This window comes from Panulirus ornatus, chromosome 7 (genome assembly GCF_036320965.1).
Source record: "Panulirus ornatus isolate Po-2019 chromosome 7, ASM3632096v1, whole genome shotgun sequence".
Taxonomy (NCBI): Eukaryota; Metazoa; Arthropoda; class Malacostraca; order Decapoda; family Palinuridae; genus Panulirus; species Panulirus ornatus.
Genome location: NC_092230.1, coordinates 4,387,956 through 4,407,106, shown reverse-complemented (window position 1 = coordinate 4,407,106; position 19,151 = coordinate 4,387,956). Strand labels below are relative to the sequence as shown.

At 39.6% G+C, this 19,151-nt stretch overlaps 1 protein-coding gene across 1 annotated transcript in view; it reads left to right on the top strand.

Moving 5' to 3' along the window:
• Positions 1-19,151, top strand: part of LOC139749382 (uncharacterized) — a 205,282-nt gene that overhangs the window by 140,844 nt on the left and 45,287 nt on the right. Inside the window, exon 10 of the mRNA XM_071663166.1 lies at positions 4,047-4,564. Coding sequence (XP_071519267.1) covers positions 4,047-4,564 — 518 coding nt within the window. The remainder of the gene's footprint in view (positions 1-4,046; positions 4,565-19,151) is intronic.

The window sequence follows — 19,151 nt, the reverse complement described above, 5'->3', positions numbered from 1 at the left end:
CCAATCACTTTCCTCTCTTCCTACACGTACACATGCCTTACATCCTCGATAAAAACTTCTCACTGCTTCTAACAACTTTCCTCCCACACCATATATTCTTAATACCTTCCACAGAGCATCTCTATCAACTCTATCATATGCCTTCTCCAGATCCATAAATGCTACATACAAATCCATTTGCTTTTCTAAGTGTTTCTCACATACATTCTTCAAAGCAAACACCTGATCCACACATCCTCTACCACTTCTGAATTGAAGTTTTGATATTTATGAATCTCTTTTCTCTCTAAATAGATTTTATGCTGTTGTGCAGCATTTGAGGTTTAACAGAAAAACAAATTTATTAAGATATTTTCTCCCCTATCCCTGGGGATAGGGGAGAAAGAATACTTCCCACGCATTCCTCACGTGTCGTAGAAGGCGACTAAAGGGGAAGGGAGCGGGGGGCTAGAAACCCTGCCCTCCTTGTATTTTAACTTTCTAAAAGGGGAAACAGAAGAAGGAGTCACGCATGGAGTGCTCATCCTCCTCGAAGGCTAAGATTGGGGTGTCTAAATGTGTGTGGATGTAACCAAGATGAGAAAAAAGGAGAGATAGGTAGTACGTTTGAGGAAAGGAACCTGGATGTTTTGGCTCTGAGTGAAACGAAGCTCAAGGGTAAAGGGAAAGAGTGGTTTGGGAATGTCTTGGGAGTAAAGTCAGGAGTTAGTGAGAGGACAAGAGCAAGGGAAGGAGTAGCACTATTCCTGAAACAGGAGTGGAGGGAGTATGTGATAGAGTGTAAGAAAGTAAACTCTAGATTGATATGGGTAAAACTGAAAGTTGATGGAGAGAGATGGGTGATTATTGGTGCATATGCACCTGGGCATGAGAAGAAAGATCATGAGAGGTATGTGTTTTGGGAGCAGCTGAATGAGTGTTTTAGTGGTTTTGATGCACGAGACTGGGTTATAGTGATGGGTGATTTGAATGCAAAGGTGAGTAATGTGGCAGTTGAGAGAATAATTGGTATACATGGGGTGTTCAGTGTTGTAAATGGAAATGGTGAAGAGCTTGTAGATTTATGTGCTGAAAAAGGACTGGTGATTGGGAATACCTGGTATAAAAAGAGAGATATACATAAGTATACATATGTAAGTAGGAGAGATGGCCAGAGAACATTATTGGATTATGTGTTAATTGATAGGTGCGTGAAAGAGAGACTTTTGGATGTTAATGTGCTGAGAGGTGCAACTGGAGGGATGTCTGATCATTATCTTGTGGAGGCGAAGGTGAAGATTTGTAGAGGTTTTCATAAAAGAAGAGAGAATGTTGGGTTGAAGAGAGTGGTGAGAGTAAGTGAGCTTAGGAAGGAGACTTGTGTGAGGAAGTACCAGGAGAGACTGAGTACAGAATGGAAAAAGGTGAGAAAGGAGGTAAGGGGAGTGGGGGAGGAATGGGATGTATTTAGGGAAGCAGTGATGGCTTGTGCAAAAGATGCTTGTGGCGTGAGAAGCGTGGGAAGTGGGCAGATTAGAAAGGGTAGTGAGTGGTGGGATGAAGAAGCAAGATTATTAGTGAAAGAGAAGAGAGAGGCATTTGGACAATTTTTGCAGGGAAAAAATGCAAATGCGTGGGAGTTGTATAAAAGAAAGAGGCAGGAGGTCAAGAGAAAGGTGCAAGAGGTGAAAAAGAAGGCAAATGAGAGTTGGGGTGAGAGAGTATAATTAAATTTTAGGGAGAATAAAAAGATGTTTTGGAAGGAGGTAAATAAGTGCGTAAGACAAGGGAACAAATGGGAACTTCAGTGAAGGGGACTAATGGGGAGGTGATAACAAGTAGTGGTGATGTGAGAAGGAGATGGAGTGAGTATTTTGAAGGTTTGTTGAATGTGTTTGATGATAGAGTGGCAGATATAGGGTGTTTTGGTCGAGGTGGTGTGCAAAGTGAGAGGGTTAGGGAGGATGATTTGGTAAACAGAGAAGAAGTAGTAAAAGCTTTGCGGAAGATGAAAGCTGGCAAGGCAGCGGGTTTGGATGGCATTGCAATGGAATTTATTAAAAAAGGGGGTGACTGTATTGTTGACTGGTTGGGAAGGTTATTTAATGTATGTATGATTCATGGTGAGGTGCCTGAGGATTGGCGGAATGCTTGCATAGTGCCATTGTACAAATGCAAAGGGGATAAAAGTGAGTGCTCAAATGACAGAGGTATAAGTTTGTTGAGTATTCCTGGTAAATTATATGGGAGGGTATTGATTGAGAGGGTGAAGGCGTGTATAGAGCATCAGATTGGGAAAGAGCAGTGTGGTTTCAGAAGTGGTAGAGGATGTGTGGATCAGGTGTTTGCTTTGAAGAATGTATGTGAGAAATTCTTAGAAAAGCAAATGGATTTGTATGTAGCATTTATGGATCTGGAGAAGGCATATGATAGAGTTGATAGAGATGCCCTGTGGAAGGTATTAAGAATATATGGTGTGGGAGGCAGTTGTTAGAAGCAGTGAAAAGTTTTTATCGAGGATGTAAGGCATGTGTACGTGTAGGAAGAGTGGAAAGTGATTGGTTCTCAGTGAATGTAGGTTTACGGCAGGGGTGTGTGATGTCTCCATGGTTGTTTAATTTGTTTATGGATGGGGTTGTTAGGGAGGTGAATGCAAGAGTTTTGGAAAGAGGGGCAAGTATGCAGTCTGTTGTGGATGAGAGAGCTTGGGAAGTGAGTCAGTTGTTGTTCGCTGATGATACAGTGCTGGTGGCTGATTCATGTGAGAAACTGCAGAAGCTGGTGACTGAGTTTGGTAAAGTGTGTGAAAGAAGAAAGTTAAGAGTAAATGTGAATAAGAGCAAGGTTGTTAGGTACAGTAGGGTTGAGGGTCGAGTCAATTGAGAGGTTAGTCTGAATGGAGAAAAACTGGAGGAAGTGAAGTGTTTTAGATATCTGGGAGTGGATTTGGCAGCGGATGGAACCATGGAAGTGGAAGTGAATCATAGGGTGGGGGAGGGGGCGAAAATTCTGGGAGCCTTGAAGAATGTGTGGAAGTCGAGAACATTATCTTGGAAAGCAAAAATGGGTATGTTTGAAGGAATAGTGGTTCCAACAATGTTATATGGTTGCAAGGCATGGGCTATGGATAGAGTTATGCGGAGGAGGGTGGATGTGCTGGAAATGAGATGTTTGAGGGCAATATGTGGTGTGAGGTGGTTTGATCGAGTAAGTAATGTAAGGGTAAGAGAGGTGTGTGGTAATAGTAAGAGTGTGGTTGAGAGAGCAGAAGAGGGTGTTTTGAAATGGTTTGGTCACATGGAGAGAATGAGTGAGGAAAGATTGATCAAGAGGATATTTGTTTCAGAGGTGGAGGGAACGAGGAGAAGTGGGAGACCAAATTGGAGGTGGAAAGATGGAGTGAAAAAGATTTTGAGTGATCGGGACCTGAACATGCAGGAGGGTGAAAGGCGTGCAAGGAATAGAGTGAATTGGAATGATGTGGTATACCAGGGTCGATGTGCTGTCAATGGATCGAACCAGGGCATGTGAAGCGTCTGGCTTGAACCATGGAAAGTTGTGTGGGGCCTGGATGTGGAAAGGGAGCTGTGGTTTTGGTGCATCATTACATGACAGCTAGAGACTGAATGTGAACGAATGGAGCCTTTGTTGTCTTTTCCTAGCGCTACCTTGCGCACATGAGGGGGGAAGGGGGTTGTTATTTCATGTGTGGTGGGGTGGTGATGGGAATGAAAAGAGGCAGACAGTATGAATTATGTACATGTGTATATATGTATATGTCTGTGTGTATATATATATATGTATACATTGAGATGTATAGGTATGTATATTTGCGTGTGTGGACGTGTATGTATATACATGTGTATGTGGGTGGGTTGGGCCATTCTTTCGTCTGTTTCCTTGTGCTACCTCGCTAACGCGGGAGACAGCGACAAAGCAAAATAAATAAAAATATAAGTATTTTCTTATATGTATCCACTTGAATAATGGTAGACAGTCCTGTTTAACTATATGCTATTATTCTTCTTGATATTTATACTAGAAAATTTGGAAATTGTACATTACAGTGGGCGTACAGAGTTCCAGACTACCCTTCAGCAGAGAACCAGGCGCACAGTGCAGTTTGAACGTCGACCAAGTCAGCGATTTGCCAGACGGCAGAGTCATGTGTTAAGGGAGAAACAGCGTAAGAGTGTAATTGAAAAAAAGACAGACACTACAAAAGGACTTGATACCAGTGAGACTACTGTCACGGCCACTGTTGCTGCCACTGCTGCTCCAGCCCCAGATACGCCAGTCATGAGTGTTGCAGCCACAACAGCAAACAGCACCATTGTCACCTCAAGTGAAACTAAACCAAGTGTGTCAGCTTCCAGCACCTCCACTATCCCATCTTGCACTACCACCCCTCCTCCATCCCCTCTTGATGCTCCGTCCTCCCCTATTCCATCAGCTGGCATTACTCATACCCGCCCACCTGCCTCCTCCATAACTTCCCAATCCTCATCTTCCACCATACTCTCAAACTGTGTGGCTACTAATGCTGTTGGCTCTGGAACTGCTGCACTGTCAAGTAATGACACAGGTACCTTGTTATCTTATCTTATTTTAATTTGGAGATATTGTAAGTGATATTATTTACAGTGGTGTGTGTGTTAGACTATTTTAGGAGTGTGTTATTGCTCCATGTAATTTGCATATATTTGTAATTATATATCTTAAATGATATATCGTAAGTAAGTAGCATATACTATGAGAGTTTATGCTCATTTTGTTATGTTGTATTCTTCCCACATGTTTCATATGATAATTGCTATGGATTTTGGTGAACATTTCACCTAAAATCTTACACAAAAATAAGTGCAATCTGCATTTGAGTTAAAGTTATGCCAGCTCACTCTTTATATTGACTATTCTCCATTGTTCAGAATTTTTGACATTGTTTTAGTCCTTTAACTTTTAAGAGCCAGGAATATCATGCAGGTTTGTTGTAATCATGAAGTGTCTAAAAATCTCAGTCTTTTAGTGTAAGAGAAAAGAAAAAGAATCTGATGCTTTGATTTCGCTTTGGATCTGGTTTTGGATATGGTTCAACTGACTTGTAACTGATAGTTAAGGCATAAGAATTTTGATGAACTTTGAAATTAACTTGAACCAGGATTTTAAGCTCTAGAATGCATGAAGCTTGTAAGTATGGTCTTGTTCCCATGTAATAATTCTCTGTCTGAGTACAATTGGCTTGATTGATGTGGTTGTGAAAACTTTTTTCTTTTCTTTCTGTGTTTTGAATGAATGCTATGTTTTTGCCAGTTGTGTGGTATTTAGTCATTGTAATTGTGTTTCTTTTGTAGTTATTATAAAAAGTGGTAATTTTTACAGTTAATTCTTTAGACTATCTGTGATCAGATGTTCCCACCCCAGGAGACTACTTGCTGTTTATCTGTGTCTAATGTGTTGTCTGTTTTGTATACAGTATATGGTTTTTGTGAGTATCTTTGCGTCACAAAAGCTGAACAGCGGGAATCTTTTTCTCTCAGTTGATTTCTAAGGAAGAGCTAAAATTTCAAGGGACGTTGCTAATTTCTAACTTCCTCATTCTTCACAGGTTCTTTGCATGCATTTTTTTTTATTATGATTGAGCAGTGGCTATGGTACTTATATGCACTTTTTTAGTTTTTATTCTCTTGAACACAGAGTTGATGTTGCTGCTCAGAATGTTCCTAAGGGTGACCAAGGCTATTGATCATTGAAAATATTCACAGTACATTGTAGTGTATGTGTAGTACCCTAAAGAAGTGTGCATACTGTGTTCTATGTTAGGAAGCACACGATATTTAAGTGGACTGTGAGATGTGATGTGCTAGTGCTCAGCACGCATTATAAAACACCAGTCCTGTCACCAGAGTCTCATATTAGGAGAAAAGTTAAGGAGAGAAACTCACCTGGCAAATACTGGAATAACTTTTAAGTATATGGAGAATGAAATATCTAGCAAGCTGTTCATATTTTATTTAGGTCAACACTAAAATATGTTTCTCAAGTATGGTCACCACTCCTAAGGAGGTGTAAAGAGTTAATAGAGTATGTCCAGAGGAAAGTAACAGTGATGACACCAGAATTTAGAGAGTTAAGAAGTGGCACTTTGGATACTTTTACCATGGCCACCTCCCTTAAGGGAGTTCCTGAAGGGAGTGGGTATCAGAGATATAGACAGATAGACTAGAGGTCTTGAAGGGAGTTCCTGAAGGCAGTGAGTATCAGAGATATGGACAGATAGACTAGGTCTTGAATTTGCCCACCTTGAAAGAGAGAAGTGTGAGGGGTGACCAATAGTAAGCAGATTTTGATTAGTAGAACTGAACAGGGTGTGCTGAAGTGATTTGGACATGTGGAGAGGATGTGTGAAGAGATATTAAGAGGATATGTGTCAGAATCGGAGGGAGCATTGTTGAGTACCTGCCTATCTATGATTAATGACTGGAGGTGAGATTTTACCTTTTTGGTAGGGCTAGAGCTCTTGCTTGATGAACAGTGCCATTCATTTCTGATGCCTCCTGCATTATATAAGTAGCTAGATATTTTGGTTCATCATGATGAACATGGCAGATTTTCTTTTTAATGTTTCTGTAGTTCTTCCATGTATATTTTGTACTCCTGGTATTATACTGAATAGTCATTTTTGGTTCCTAGTTGTGATTTCAGATTTTTTTCGACTTATTTTCAGTATCTTCTATAGTTTTCTTGTAGATTTAATAACTCTGTCTTCCTTGTTGTGTTGATTTTAGGCAATACATTTTCCTTTATACTTTTAGTTTGTTGCCATGCAAATATTGTCATATATCTTTTTCATTTTTTTTCTAGGCTATATAGTTCCAGTTCTTTAAATTTTCTGTGGTAGTTTATATTAGCGAGGTAGCACAAGGAAACAGATGGGGGTTTGGCCCCAAACCCACCCACATGAATACCCAACCCACCTAATAAACCCCCCATGCAGGGCTCATAACATACTATACATTTCACTGTATACATACAAAAGACATAAAACCTATATACACATGTAAAAACATTATACTTGTGCCTTCATCCTTTTCCCATTGCCCCCCCGCTTACATAAAAAAAAAAACAAGCAAGGTAGCGCTAGAAAACAAAAAAAAAGGCCACTTTTCATTCAACTCAGTCTCAAAGCTGTCATGGAAATTTGCACTGAAACCCAGCCCCCTTTCCACATCCAGGCCCCACAGACCTTTCCATGGCTTACCCCAAAGCTTCACATGTTTGGGTTTTCAATCCATTGAAAAACGTCAACCCTGGTATACAACATCGTTCCAATTCACTCTATTCCTTGAAAGGCCTTTCACCCTCCTGTATGTTCAGGCCCTGATTCCCTTCAAAATTTTTATCACTCCATCCTTCCACCCCCAATTTGGTCTGCTTTCCTTCTTCCCCTCCACCCCCTTACTTTTTATGTATGAATATTTTTCTTTAAAAGGGTATTTTCCGGGGTTTAGGGGGAAAAAAAGGATTTCAATCATCATTTATACTGTTTGTTACAGAAGGCAATTTCCTGTATTATCACTTTTTGAAAGTAGGAACATCGGGAAAAGCATTGAAAAACTTTTTTCGGGGAAGGAAAGGTTTTCCTTACTTCCTCTCTTAAGTGAGAATGGCTCCCCAAAATTGTTACCCATTCAGTAAATCTTAAATAAAAAAACTTTTTTGGAAAATACTGGAAAAACCATGTCATGAGCTCAAACTTTGTGTTTGGGAAATTTTGAGAAGGGGGCACATTTTTTTTCTCGAATAGCTTTTATTATCTACAGAGTTGTCGCTTATTCTCCTGTAATTTTAACTTTTGTGGGAAAAAGGGATGGACAGGAGTATAGGTTAGGCCTGACTCCAACGGGCATTCTGGTCTTGGGAAGGTGAAACCAAGTTTGGGACTCTTTTTTTGGGCCCCAAAATTTTACTCGTCTAGTTTTCCCAAAAGAAGAAGTTAACATTGTGGTTGTTGAAGATGATGATGAGGGACGTAAAACAAGGCACACCTTTGTCTTTGGGTTTGGGGTTTTAAGTAAAAAAAGATGATGCTTGTTCTGTTCTTTTCTAATTTTTTTTTCATCGTAGAATTTATTGAATCTGTTGTGGATAATTGTCATTTTGCAATTGTGAATTGCATGAACAATAACAATACTATGAATTATTTCCTTTCTGTAGTATGGCCAGATTTAATTGTGCATCCTTTTATAGTTCAGGCTAGATGCTTTTAACATACGAAAACCATGAACTAAGGTGACAAACTGTTGAATCTTGTATCCAGTCATGCACAGACATAGGAGTAAAACTGGAATATCATATTTTTCTTCTCAAATTATATGAAATGTTATATGCTTGTGTCATCTGTAATTAATATATTATATGTGATGGTAAAACATCTTAGGATATGGGGCAGAAACCAGGTTAAATTCTATAGTTCTGAAATGCAATTTCATCCGAGATCTCTATTAAGTGTCACTTGTTTCCCTCTGTTCAATTTCAGAATGCCACAATTAATGCCCACAATGATATACACACTTTCCTGCAGTGAATGAAGTACGTTAGCCTTGCCTTTTGGCAAAATGGTAGAAGTAGATATAGGTAGTAGGTATGAACATTAGGCTGGAGAATCAGGTAGAAGTAGTAGGCGAGAACATAAGTGGGAGCATTAGGTAGTAGTAGTAGGTTAGAAGATTGAGCAGGAATGATTGGGAAACACATTAAGTAGTCATAGTCTGTAGGAACATTAGATAGGAGTCTCTGGAAACACTGCACTGGAGTTGCACTCTTCTAGTGGCCTGTTAAGGGTGAGGTATTAAAGGCTAAGAAGCAGCACTTGTTCCTCAGCTGGGGAAATTCTTTTGATTAAGCCAACCCCTTAAGGGTGATTCTTGAGGGAACAGGCATGGGAAGATATGGTAGAATGTACAAGCTAAGTAAAGAGGAAGTTAGTGGTGCACATCACAAACATTCCAAGTCCAGAATTTTCAGCCAGTTATCAGAAGAATATGTAAACTCTATGAGCAAGCCATTAGAAATGTTTAAGAGTGAATTTGGAAAGATACTGCAAAATTTGCCTGATCAATGAGGCTGCAGGAACAGACCTGTAAAATAACCATGTGTAGGACAGAGGACTCATGTTATCAAATTTGAAATCATGAAGGTATTATGTATGTATTTTCTATACAATGTTATGTTTAATGTTCTAGTTAATCTTAGTGTAGTTTAATGTAAAAAATATTTGCATTTTGTATGTGTAGATCTAAGGATATTTTTTGCATAATTGCATCTGAAAATTGAAGTTTCAACATATATCCCTTTTTGTCCAGATTGCACAATGAAAAAGCTTGTAAACACCTATGGAAATGTGCAGTGGAGCATCACTCTTTTTTTCGCTTGAAAGCTCCCAGTAAAGGTCCCTCAGGGAGGCAGAACTTCTTCAGGATGGGGTCAAGGTTCAGATACAGGTATGTACTGTTTAACCAATTGTGCTACAATATTTTTGAATTTTATTTCAGATTTGAATTGAATTTTATTTTTTTTTCATTATCATACTTTGTCGCTGTCTCCCGCGTTTGCGAGGTAGCGCAAGGAAACAGACGAAAGAAATGGCCCAACCCCCCCCATACACATGTATATACATACGTCCACACACGCAAATATACATACCTACACAGCTTTCCATGGTTTACCCCAGACGCTTCACATGCCTTGATTCAATCCACTGACAGCACGTCAATCCCGGTATACCACATCGCTCCAATTCACTCTATTCCTTGCCCTCCTTTCACCCTCCTGCATGTTCAGGCCCCGATCACACAAAATCTTTTTCACTCCATCTTTCCACCTCCAATTTGGTCTCCCTCTTCTCCTCGTTCCCTCCACCTCCGACACATATATCCTCTTGGTCAATCTTTCCTCACTCATTCTCTCCATGTGCCCAAACCACTTCAAAACACCCTCTTCTGCTCTCTCAACCACGCTCTTTTCATTTCCACACATCTCTCTTACCCTTACGTTACTCACTCGATCAAACCACCTCACACCACACATTGTCCTCAAACATCTCATTTCCAGCACATCCATCCTCCTGCGCACAACTCTATCCATAGCCCACGCCTCGCAACCATACAACATTGTTGGAACCACTATTCCTTCAAACATACCCATTTTTGCTTTCCGAGATAATGTTCTCGACTTCCACACATTCTTCAAGGCCCCCAGAATTTTCGCCCCCTCCCCCACCCAATGATCCACTTCCGCTTCCATGGTTCCATCCGCTGCCAGATCCACTCCCAGATATCTAAAACACTTCACTTCCTCCAGTTTTTCTCCATTCAAACTCACCTCCCAATTTACTTGACCCTCAACCCTACTGTACCTAATAACCTTGCTCTTATTCACATTTACTCTTAACTTTCTTCTTCCACACACTTTACCAAACTCAGTCACCAGCTTCTGCAGTTTCTCACATGAATCAGCCACCAGCGCTGTATCATCAGCGAACAATAACTGACTCACTTCCCAAGCTCTCTCATCCCCAACAGACTTCATACTTGCCCCTCTTTCCAAAACTCTTGCATTTACCTCCCTAACAACCCCATCCATAAACAAATTAAACAACCATGGAGACATCACACAGCCCTGCCGCAAACCTACATTCACTGAGAACCAATCACTTTCCTCTCTTCCTACACGTACACATGCCTTACATCCTCGATAAAAACTTCTCACTGCTTCTAACAACTTTCCTCCCACACCATATATTCTTAATACCTTCCACAGAGCATCTCTATCAACTCTATCATATGCCTTCTCCAGATCCATAAATGCTACATACAAATCCATTTGCTTTTCTAAGTGTTTCTCACATACATTCTTCAAAGCAAACACCTGATCCACACATCCTCTACCACTTCTGAATTGAAGTTTTGATATTTATGAATCTCTTTTCTCTCTAAATAGATTTTATGCTGTTGTGCAGCATTTGAGGTTTAACAGAAAAACAAATTTATTAAGATATTTTCTCCCCTATCCCTGGGGATAGGGGAGAAAGAATACTTCCCACGCATTCCTCACGTGTCGTAGAAGGCGACTAAAGGGGAAGGGAGCGGGGGGCTAGAAACCCTGCCCTCCTTGTATTTTAACTTTCTAAAAGGGGAAACAGAAGAAGGAGTCACGCATGGAGTGCTCATCCTCCTCGAAGGCTAAGATTGGGGTGTCTAAATGTGTGTGGATGTAACCAAGATGAGAAAAAAGGAGAGATAGGTAGTACGTTTGAGGAAAGGAACCTGGATGTTTTGGCTCTGAGTGAAACGAAGCTCAAGGGTAAAGGGAAAGAGTGGTTTGGGAATGTCTTGGGAGTAAAGTCAGGAGTTAGTGAGAGGACAAGAGCAAGGGAAGGAGTAGCACTATTCCTGAAACAGGAGTGGAGGGAGTATGTGATAGAGTGTAAGAAAGTAAACTCTAGATTGATATGGGTAAAACTGAAAGTTGATGGAGAGAGATGGGTGATTATTGGTGCATATGCACCTGGGCATGAGAAGAAAGATCATGAGAGGTATGTGTTTTGGGAGCAGCTGAATGAGTGTTTTAGTGGTTTTGATGCACGAGACTGGGTTATAGTGATGGGTGATTTGAATGCAAAGGTGAGTAATGTGGCAGTTGAGAGAATAATTGGTATACATGGGGTGTTCAGTGTTGTAAATGGAAATGGTGAAGAGCTTGTAGATTTATGTGCTGAAAAAGGACTGGTGATTGGGAATACCTGGTATAAAAAGAGAGATATACATAAGTATACATATGTAAGTAGGAGAGATGGCCAGAGAACATTATTGGATTATGTGTTAATTGATAGGTGCGTGAAAGAGAGACTTTTGGATGTTAATGTGCTGAGAGGTGCAACTGGAGGGATGTCTGATCATTATCTTGTGGAGGCGAAGGTGAAGATTTGTAGAGGTTTTCATAAAAGAAGAGAGAATGTTGGGTTGAAGAGAGTGGTGAGAGTAAGTGAGCTTAGGAAGGAGACTTGTGTGAGGAAGTACCAGGAGAGACTGAGTACAGAATGGAAAAAGGTGAGAAAGGAGGTAAGGGGAGTGGGGGAGGAATGGGATGTATTTAGGGAAGCAGTGATGGCTTGTGCAAAAGATGCTTGTGGCATGAGAAGCGTGGGAAGTGGGCAGATTAGAAAGGGTAGTGAGTGGTGGGATGAAGAAGCAAGATTATTAGTGAAAGAGAAGAGAGAGGCATTTGGACAATTTTTGCAGGGAAAAAATGCAAATGCGTGGGAGTTGTATAAAAGAAAGAGGCAGGAGGTCAAGAGAAAGGTGCAAGAGGTGAAAAAGAAGGCAAATGAGAGTTGGGGTGAGAGAGTATAATTAAATTTTAGGGAGAATAAAAAGATGTTTTGGAAGGAGGTAAATAAGTGCGTAAGACAAGGGAACAAATGGGAACTTCAGTGAAGGGGACTAATGGGGAGGTGATAACAAGTAGTGGTGATGTGAGAAGGAGATGGAGTGAGTATTTTGAAGGTTTGTTGAATGTGTTTGATGATAGAGTGGCAGATATAGGGTGTTTTGGTCGAGGTGGTGTGCAAAGTGAGAGGGTTAGGGAGGATGATTTGGTAAACAGAGAAGAAGTAGTAAAAGCTTTGCGGAAGATGAAAGCTGGCAAGGCAGCGGGTTTGGATGGCATTGCAGTGGAATTTATTAAAAAAGGGGGTGACTGTATTGTTGACTGGTTGGGAAGGTTATTTAATGTATGTATGATTCATGGTGAGGTGCCTGAGGATTGGCGGAATGCTTGCATAGTGCCATTGTACAAATGCAAAGGGGATAAAAGTGAGTGCTCAAATGACAGAGGTATAAGTTTGTTGAGTATTCCTGGTAAATTATATGGGAGGGTATTGATTGAGAGGGTGAAGGCATGTATAGAGCATCAGATTGGGAAAGAGCAGTGTGGTTTCAGAAGTGGTAGAGGATGTGTGGATCAGGTGTTTGCTTTGAAGAATGTATGTGAGAAATTCTTAGAAAAGCAAATGGATTTGTATGTAGCATTTATGGATCTGGAGAAGGCATATGATAGAGTTGATAGAGATGCCCTGTGGAAGGTATTAAGAATATATGGTGTGGGAGGCAGTTGTTAGAAGCAGTGAAAAGTTTTTATCGAGGATGTAAGGCATGTGTACGTGTAGGAAGAGTGGAAAGTGATTGGTTCTCAGTGAATGTAGGTTTACGGCAGGGGTGTGTGATGTCTCCATGGTTGTTTAATTTGTTTATGGATGGGGTTGTTAGGGAGGTGAATGCAAGAGTTTTGGAAAGAGGGGCAAGTATGCAGTCTGTTGTGGATGAGAGAGCTTGGGAAGTGAGTCAGTTGTTGTTCGCTGATGATACAGTGCTGGTGGCTGATTCATGTGAGAAACTGCAGAAGCTGGTGACTGAGTTTGGTAAAGTGTGTGAAAGAAGAAAGTTAAGAGTAAATGTGAATAAGAGCAAGGTTGTTAGGTACAGTAGGGTTGAGGGTCGAGTCAATTGAGAGGTTAGTCTGAATGGAGAAAAACTGGAGGAAGTGAAGTGTTTTAGATATCTGGGAGTGGATTTGGCAGCGGATGGAACCATGGAAGTGGAAGTGAATCATAGGGTGGGGGAGGGGGCGAAAATTCTGGGAGCCTTGAAGAATGTGTGGAAGTCGAGAACATTATCTTGGAAAGCAAAAATGGGTATGTTTGAAGGAATAGTGGTTCCAACAATGTTATATGGTTGCAAGGCATGGGCTATGGATAGAGTTATGCGGAGGAGGGTGGATGTGCTGGAAATGAGATGTTTGAGGGCAATATGTGGTGTGAGGTGGTTTGATCGAGTAAGTAATGTAAGGGTAAGAGAGGTGTGTGGTAATAGTAAGAGTGTGGTTGAGAGAGCAGAAGAGGGTGTTTTGAAATGGTTTGGTCACATGGAGAGAATGAGTGAGGAAAGATTGATCAAGAGGATATTTGTTTCAGAGGTGGAGGGAACGAGGAGAAGTGGGAGACCAAATTGGAGGTGGAAAGATGGAGTGAAAAAGATTTTGAGTGATCGGGACCTGAACATGCAGGAGGGTGAAAGGCGTGCAAGGAATAGAGTGAATTGGAATGATGTGGTATACCAGGGTCGATGTGCTGTCAATGGATCGAACCAGGGCATGTGAAGCGTCTGGCTTGAACCATGGAAAGTTGTGTGGGGCCTGGATGTGGAAAGGGAGCTGTGGTTTTGGTGCATCATTACATGACAGCTAGAGACTGAATGTGAACGAATGGAGCCTTTGTTGTCTTTTCCTAGCGCTACCTTGCGCACATGAGGGGGGAAGGGGGTTGTTATTTCATGTGTGGTGGGGTGGTGATGGGAATGAAAAGAGGCAGACAGTATGAATTATGTACATGTGTATATATGTATATGTCTGTGTGTATATATATATGTATACATTGAGATGTATAGGTATGTATATTTGCGTGTGTGGACGTGTATGTATATACATGTGTATGTGGGTGGGTTGGGCCATTCTTTCGTCTGTTTCCTTGTGCTACCTCGCTAACGCGGGAGACAGCGACAAAGCAAAATAAATAAAAATATAAGTATTTTCTTATATGTATCCACTTGAATAATGGTAGACAGTCCTGTTTAACTATATGCTATTATTCTTCTTGATATTTATACTAGAAAATTTGGAAATTGTACATTACAGTGGGCGTACAGAGTTCCAGACTACCCTTCAGCAGAGAACCAGGCGCACAGTGCAGTTTGAACGTCGACCAAGTCAGCGATTTGCCAGACGGCAGAGTCATGTGTTAAGGGAGAAACAGCGTAAGAGTGTAATTGAAAAAAAGACAGACACTACAAAAGGACTTGATACCAGTGAGACTACTGTCACGGCCACTGTTGCTGCCACTGCTGCTCCAGCCCCAGATACGCCAGTCATGAGTGTTGCAGCCACAACAGCAAACAGCACCATTGTCACCTCAAGTGAAACTAAACCAAGTGTGTCAGCTTCCAGCACCTCCACTATCCCATCTTGCACTACCACCCCTCCTCCATCCCCTCTTGATGCTCCGTCCTCCCCTATTCCATCAGCTGGCATTACTCATACCCGCCCACCTGCCTCCTCCATAACTTCCCAATCCTCATCTTCCACCATACTCTCAAACTGTGTGGCTACTAATGCTGTTGGCTCTGGAACTGCTGCACTGTCAAGTAATGACACAGGTACCTTGTTATCTTATCTTATTTTAATTTGGAGATATTGTAAGTGATATTATTTACAGTGGTGTGTGTGTTAGACTATTTTAGGAGTGTGTTATTGCTCCATGTAATTTGCATATATTTGTAATTATATATCTTAAATGATATATCGTAAGTAAGTAGCATATACTATGAGAGTTTATGCTCATTTTGTTATGTTGTATTCTTCCCACATGTTTCATATGATAATTGCTATGGATTTTGGTGAACATTTCACCTAAAATCTTACACAAAAATAAGTGCAATCTGCATTTGAGTTAAAGTTATGCCAGCTCACTCTTTATATTGACTATTCTCCATTGTTCAGAATTTTTGACATTGTTTTAGTCCTTTAACTTTTAAGAGCCAGGAATATCATGCAGGTTTGTTGTAATCATGAAGTGTCTAAAAATCTCAGTCTTTTAGTGTAAGAGAAAAGAAAAAGAATCTGATGCTTTGATTTCGCTTTGGATCTGGTTTTGGATATGGTTCAACTGACTTGTAACTGATAGTTAAGGCATAAGAATTTTGATGAACTTTGAAATTAACTTGAACCAGGATTTTAAGCTCTAGAATGCATGAAGCTTGTAAGTATGGTCTTGTTCCCATGTAATAATTCTCTGTCTGAGTACAATTGGCTTGATTGATGTGGTTGTGAAAACTTTTTTCTTTTCTTTCTGTGTTTTGAATGAATGCTATGTTTTTGCCAGTTGTGTGGTATTTAGTCATTGTAATTGTGTTTCTTTTGTAGTTATTATAAAAAGTGGTAATTTTTACAGTTAATTCTTTAGACTATCTGTGATCAGATGTTCCCACCCCAGGAGACTACTTGCTGTTTATCTGTGTCTAATGTGTTGTCTGTTTTGTATGCAGTATATGGTTTTTGTGAGTATCTTTGCATCACAAAAGCTGAACAGTGGGAATCTTTTTCTCTCAGTTGATTTCTAAGGAAGAGCTAAAATTTCAAGGGACGTTGCTAATTTCTAACAGTTCCTCATTCTTCACAGGTTCTTTGCATGCATTTTTTTTTATTATGATTGAGCAGTGGCTATGGTACTTATATGCACTTTTTTAGTTTTTATTCTCTTGAACACAGAGTTGATGTTGCTGCTCAGAATGTTCCTAAGGGTGACCAAGGCTATTGATCATTGAAAATATTCACAGTACATTGTAGTGTATGTGTAGTACCCTAAAGAAGTGTGCATACTGTGTTCTATGTTAGGAAGCACACGATATTTAAGTGGACTGTGAGATGTGATGTGCTAGTGCTCAGCACGCATTATAAAACACCAGTCCTGTCACCAGAGTCTCATATTAGGAGAAAAGTTAAGGAGAGAAACTCACCTGGCAAATACTGGAATAACTTTTAAGTATATGGAGAATGAAATATCTAGCAAGCTGTTCATATTTTATTTAGGTCAACACTAAAATATGTTTCTCAAGTATGGTCACCACTCCTAAGGAGGTGTAAAGAGTTAATAGAGTATGTCCAGAGGAAAGTAACAGTGATGACACCAGAATTTAGAGAGTTAAGAAGTGGCACTTTGGATACTTTTACCATGGCCACCTCCCTTAAGGGAGTTCCTGAAGGGAGTGGGTATCAGAGATATAGACAGATAGACTAGAGGTCTTGAAGGGAGTTCCTGAAGGCAGTGAGTATCAGAGATATGGACAGATAGACTAGGTCTTGAATTTGCCCACCTTGAAAGAGAGAAGTGTGAGGGGTGACCAATAGTAAGCAGATTTTGATTAGTAGAACTGAACAGGGTGTGCTGAAGTGATTTGGACATGTGGAGAGGATGTGTGAAGAGATATTAAGAGGATATGTGTCAGAATTGGAGGGAGCATTGTTGAGTACCTGCCTATCTATGATTAATGACTGGAGGTGAGATTTTACCTTTTTGGTAGGGCTAGAGCTCTTGCTTGATGAACAGTGCCATTCATTTCTGATGCCTCCTGCATTATATAAGTAGCTAGATATTTTGGTTCATCATGATGAACATGTCAGATTTTCTTTTTAATGTTTCTGTAGTTCTTCCATGTATATTTTGTACTCCTGGTATTATACTGAATAGTCATTTTTGGTTCCTAGTTGTGATTTCAGATTTTTTTCGACTTATTTCAGTATCTTCTATAGTTTTCTTGTAGATTTAATAACTCTGTCTTCCTTGTTGTGTTGATTTTAGGCAATACATTTTCCTTTATACTTTTAGTTTGTTGCCATGCAAATATTGTCATATATCTTTTTCATTTTTTTTCTAGGCTATATAGTTCCAGTTCTTTAAATTTTCTGTGGTAGTTTATATTCCATCCCATCAATTTTACTTGTTAGGTGCTTCAAATTTTTTTTTATTTATTTTGTTGGTGACTATATGACACAGCAGAAGTCAGAGTTGCTTCTTATTTATACCTTAAAAATTTTCATCAGTAGTTTTCTGTCTCTTGCAGTGAAATTTCTCAAAATCATACCTCTCATTAATTGTCTTGATAGTACAATCTTTTTAGTATATTCTTTGCATTGTAGTTTCTCATTTTTGATGTCAAAATCTATCATATTTTTTCATATCCTGACACTTACTTTATTGGGCCTTTATTTGATGTCACTGATGTATTCCTGTATTTTCATGGTAGAATCTTCTTGTATAGTGATTTTGGTTACTTTTATGTCATGAACAAAGCTCCGTATGCTGATTCCTTTTACTTTGGTGTGATACCATTATCACTGATGACTGAGATTAGCAATATTCTTTGTGTCCTTGTGATAACCCGGTTGGAACATCCCTTTTTCAGACATGACTCTGTTTGCTACTCCCTTGAATATTCTCTTAATCAGGCACTCTTTAATCCATATTCCTTTTCTACTCCAAAAGTTATGTTTAGTTACTTTTCAAGTAAAATTCTATAGTTTACTTTGTCAGATGCTTTTACAACAGTAAGAAAACAGTGTACATTGTATTTGCTTGCATCATACTTCATATAAATGTCATTGAAATGGGCTAATGATTTGGTTTATGTACTTTTTCTGGCACAAATCCATGTTGGTATTCATTTATGTAGCTATTCAAGATCAAATGTCCTTTTATCACTCTTTCAGAGACTTTTATTACATTTAAGGTCAAGCTTAGATGTTAGCTTAGATCCTCTTTTTTGTAGTGGTGCTATATGCTCCATTTTTTTTAATGACTGCAACTTTGTTTTTGTCCAGTAACATCAGTGGTTTTGCTATTACTGTTTTTGTATTCTTGAGGATTGTTGGGATTCCATATCATTCCAGAGCTGAATTTTATCTGAGTTGATCAGTCACTCTTATTACATCATCTGATATCTCAATATCTGTGAGTATGTTTTCATCATGTTTAAACCTCTTATCATTTGATATCCTGTTGCATTTTTAACTGAAATTCAGTTTGTATTGTTCATTGATATGATTACTCTTATCATAGGTTTGTGTCTTGTTAGATTCTTTATATTTTAATACAATATCTTCCATGGATTCATTAGACTTATTTTTTCATTGCTGCATTTTGGAGCTTATTTTTTCATTCAGTTTGTTGCTCAGTTTATCTTTCAGAGCTAGTGTGCTGTATATTTTCCGAGGTTCCCTATTTGTCTGTCATTTTGTGTGTTTTCTTTACTGTTCTGTTCCCATTTCTACCACAACTTCCCTCATTTAGTGTCCATATAGAAAAAGCACTTCTGTATTCAGCATATTTCCAGTTATTGTTCTGGTTCTCATTTCTTTCTTGGTCTCCAGTTATGATTAGTCTCGTACATTTCATATTCTTGCCTATACCTGTTCATATCATCATTCCATTTTGTCATTCTTTTTAAAGCTTATGTGTAATTACTTATATTATCAGACAAAAATTTTGCCGATGCAGATTGGTGTAT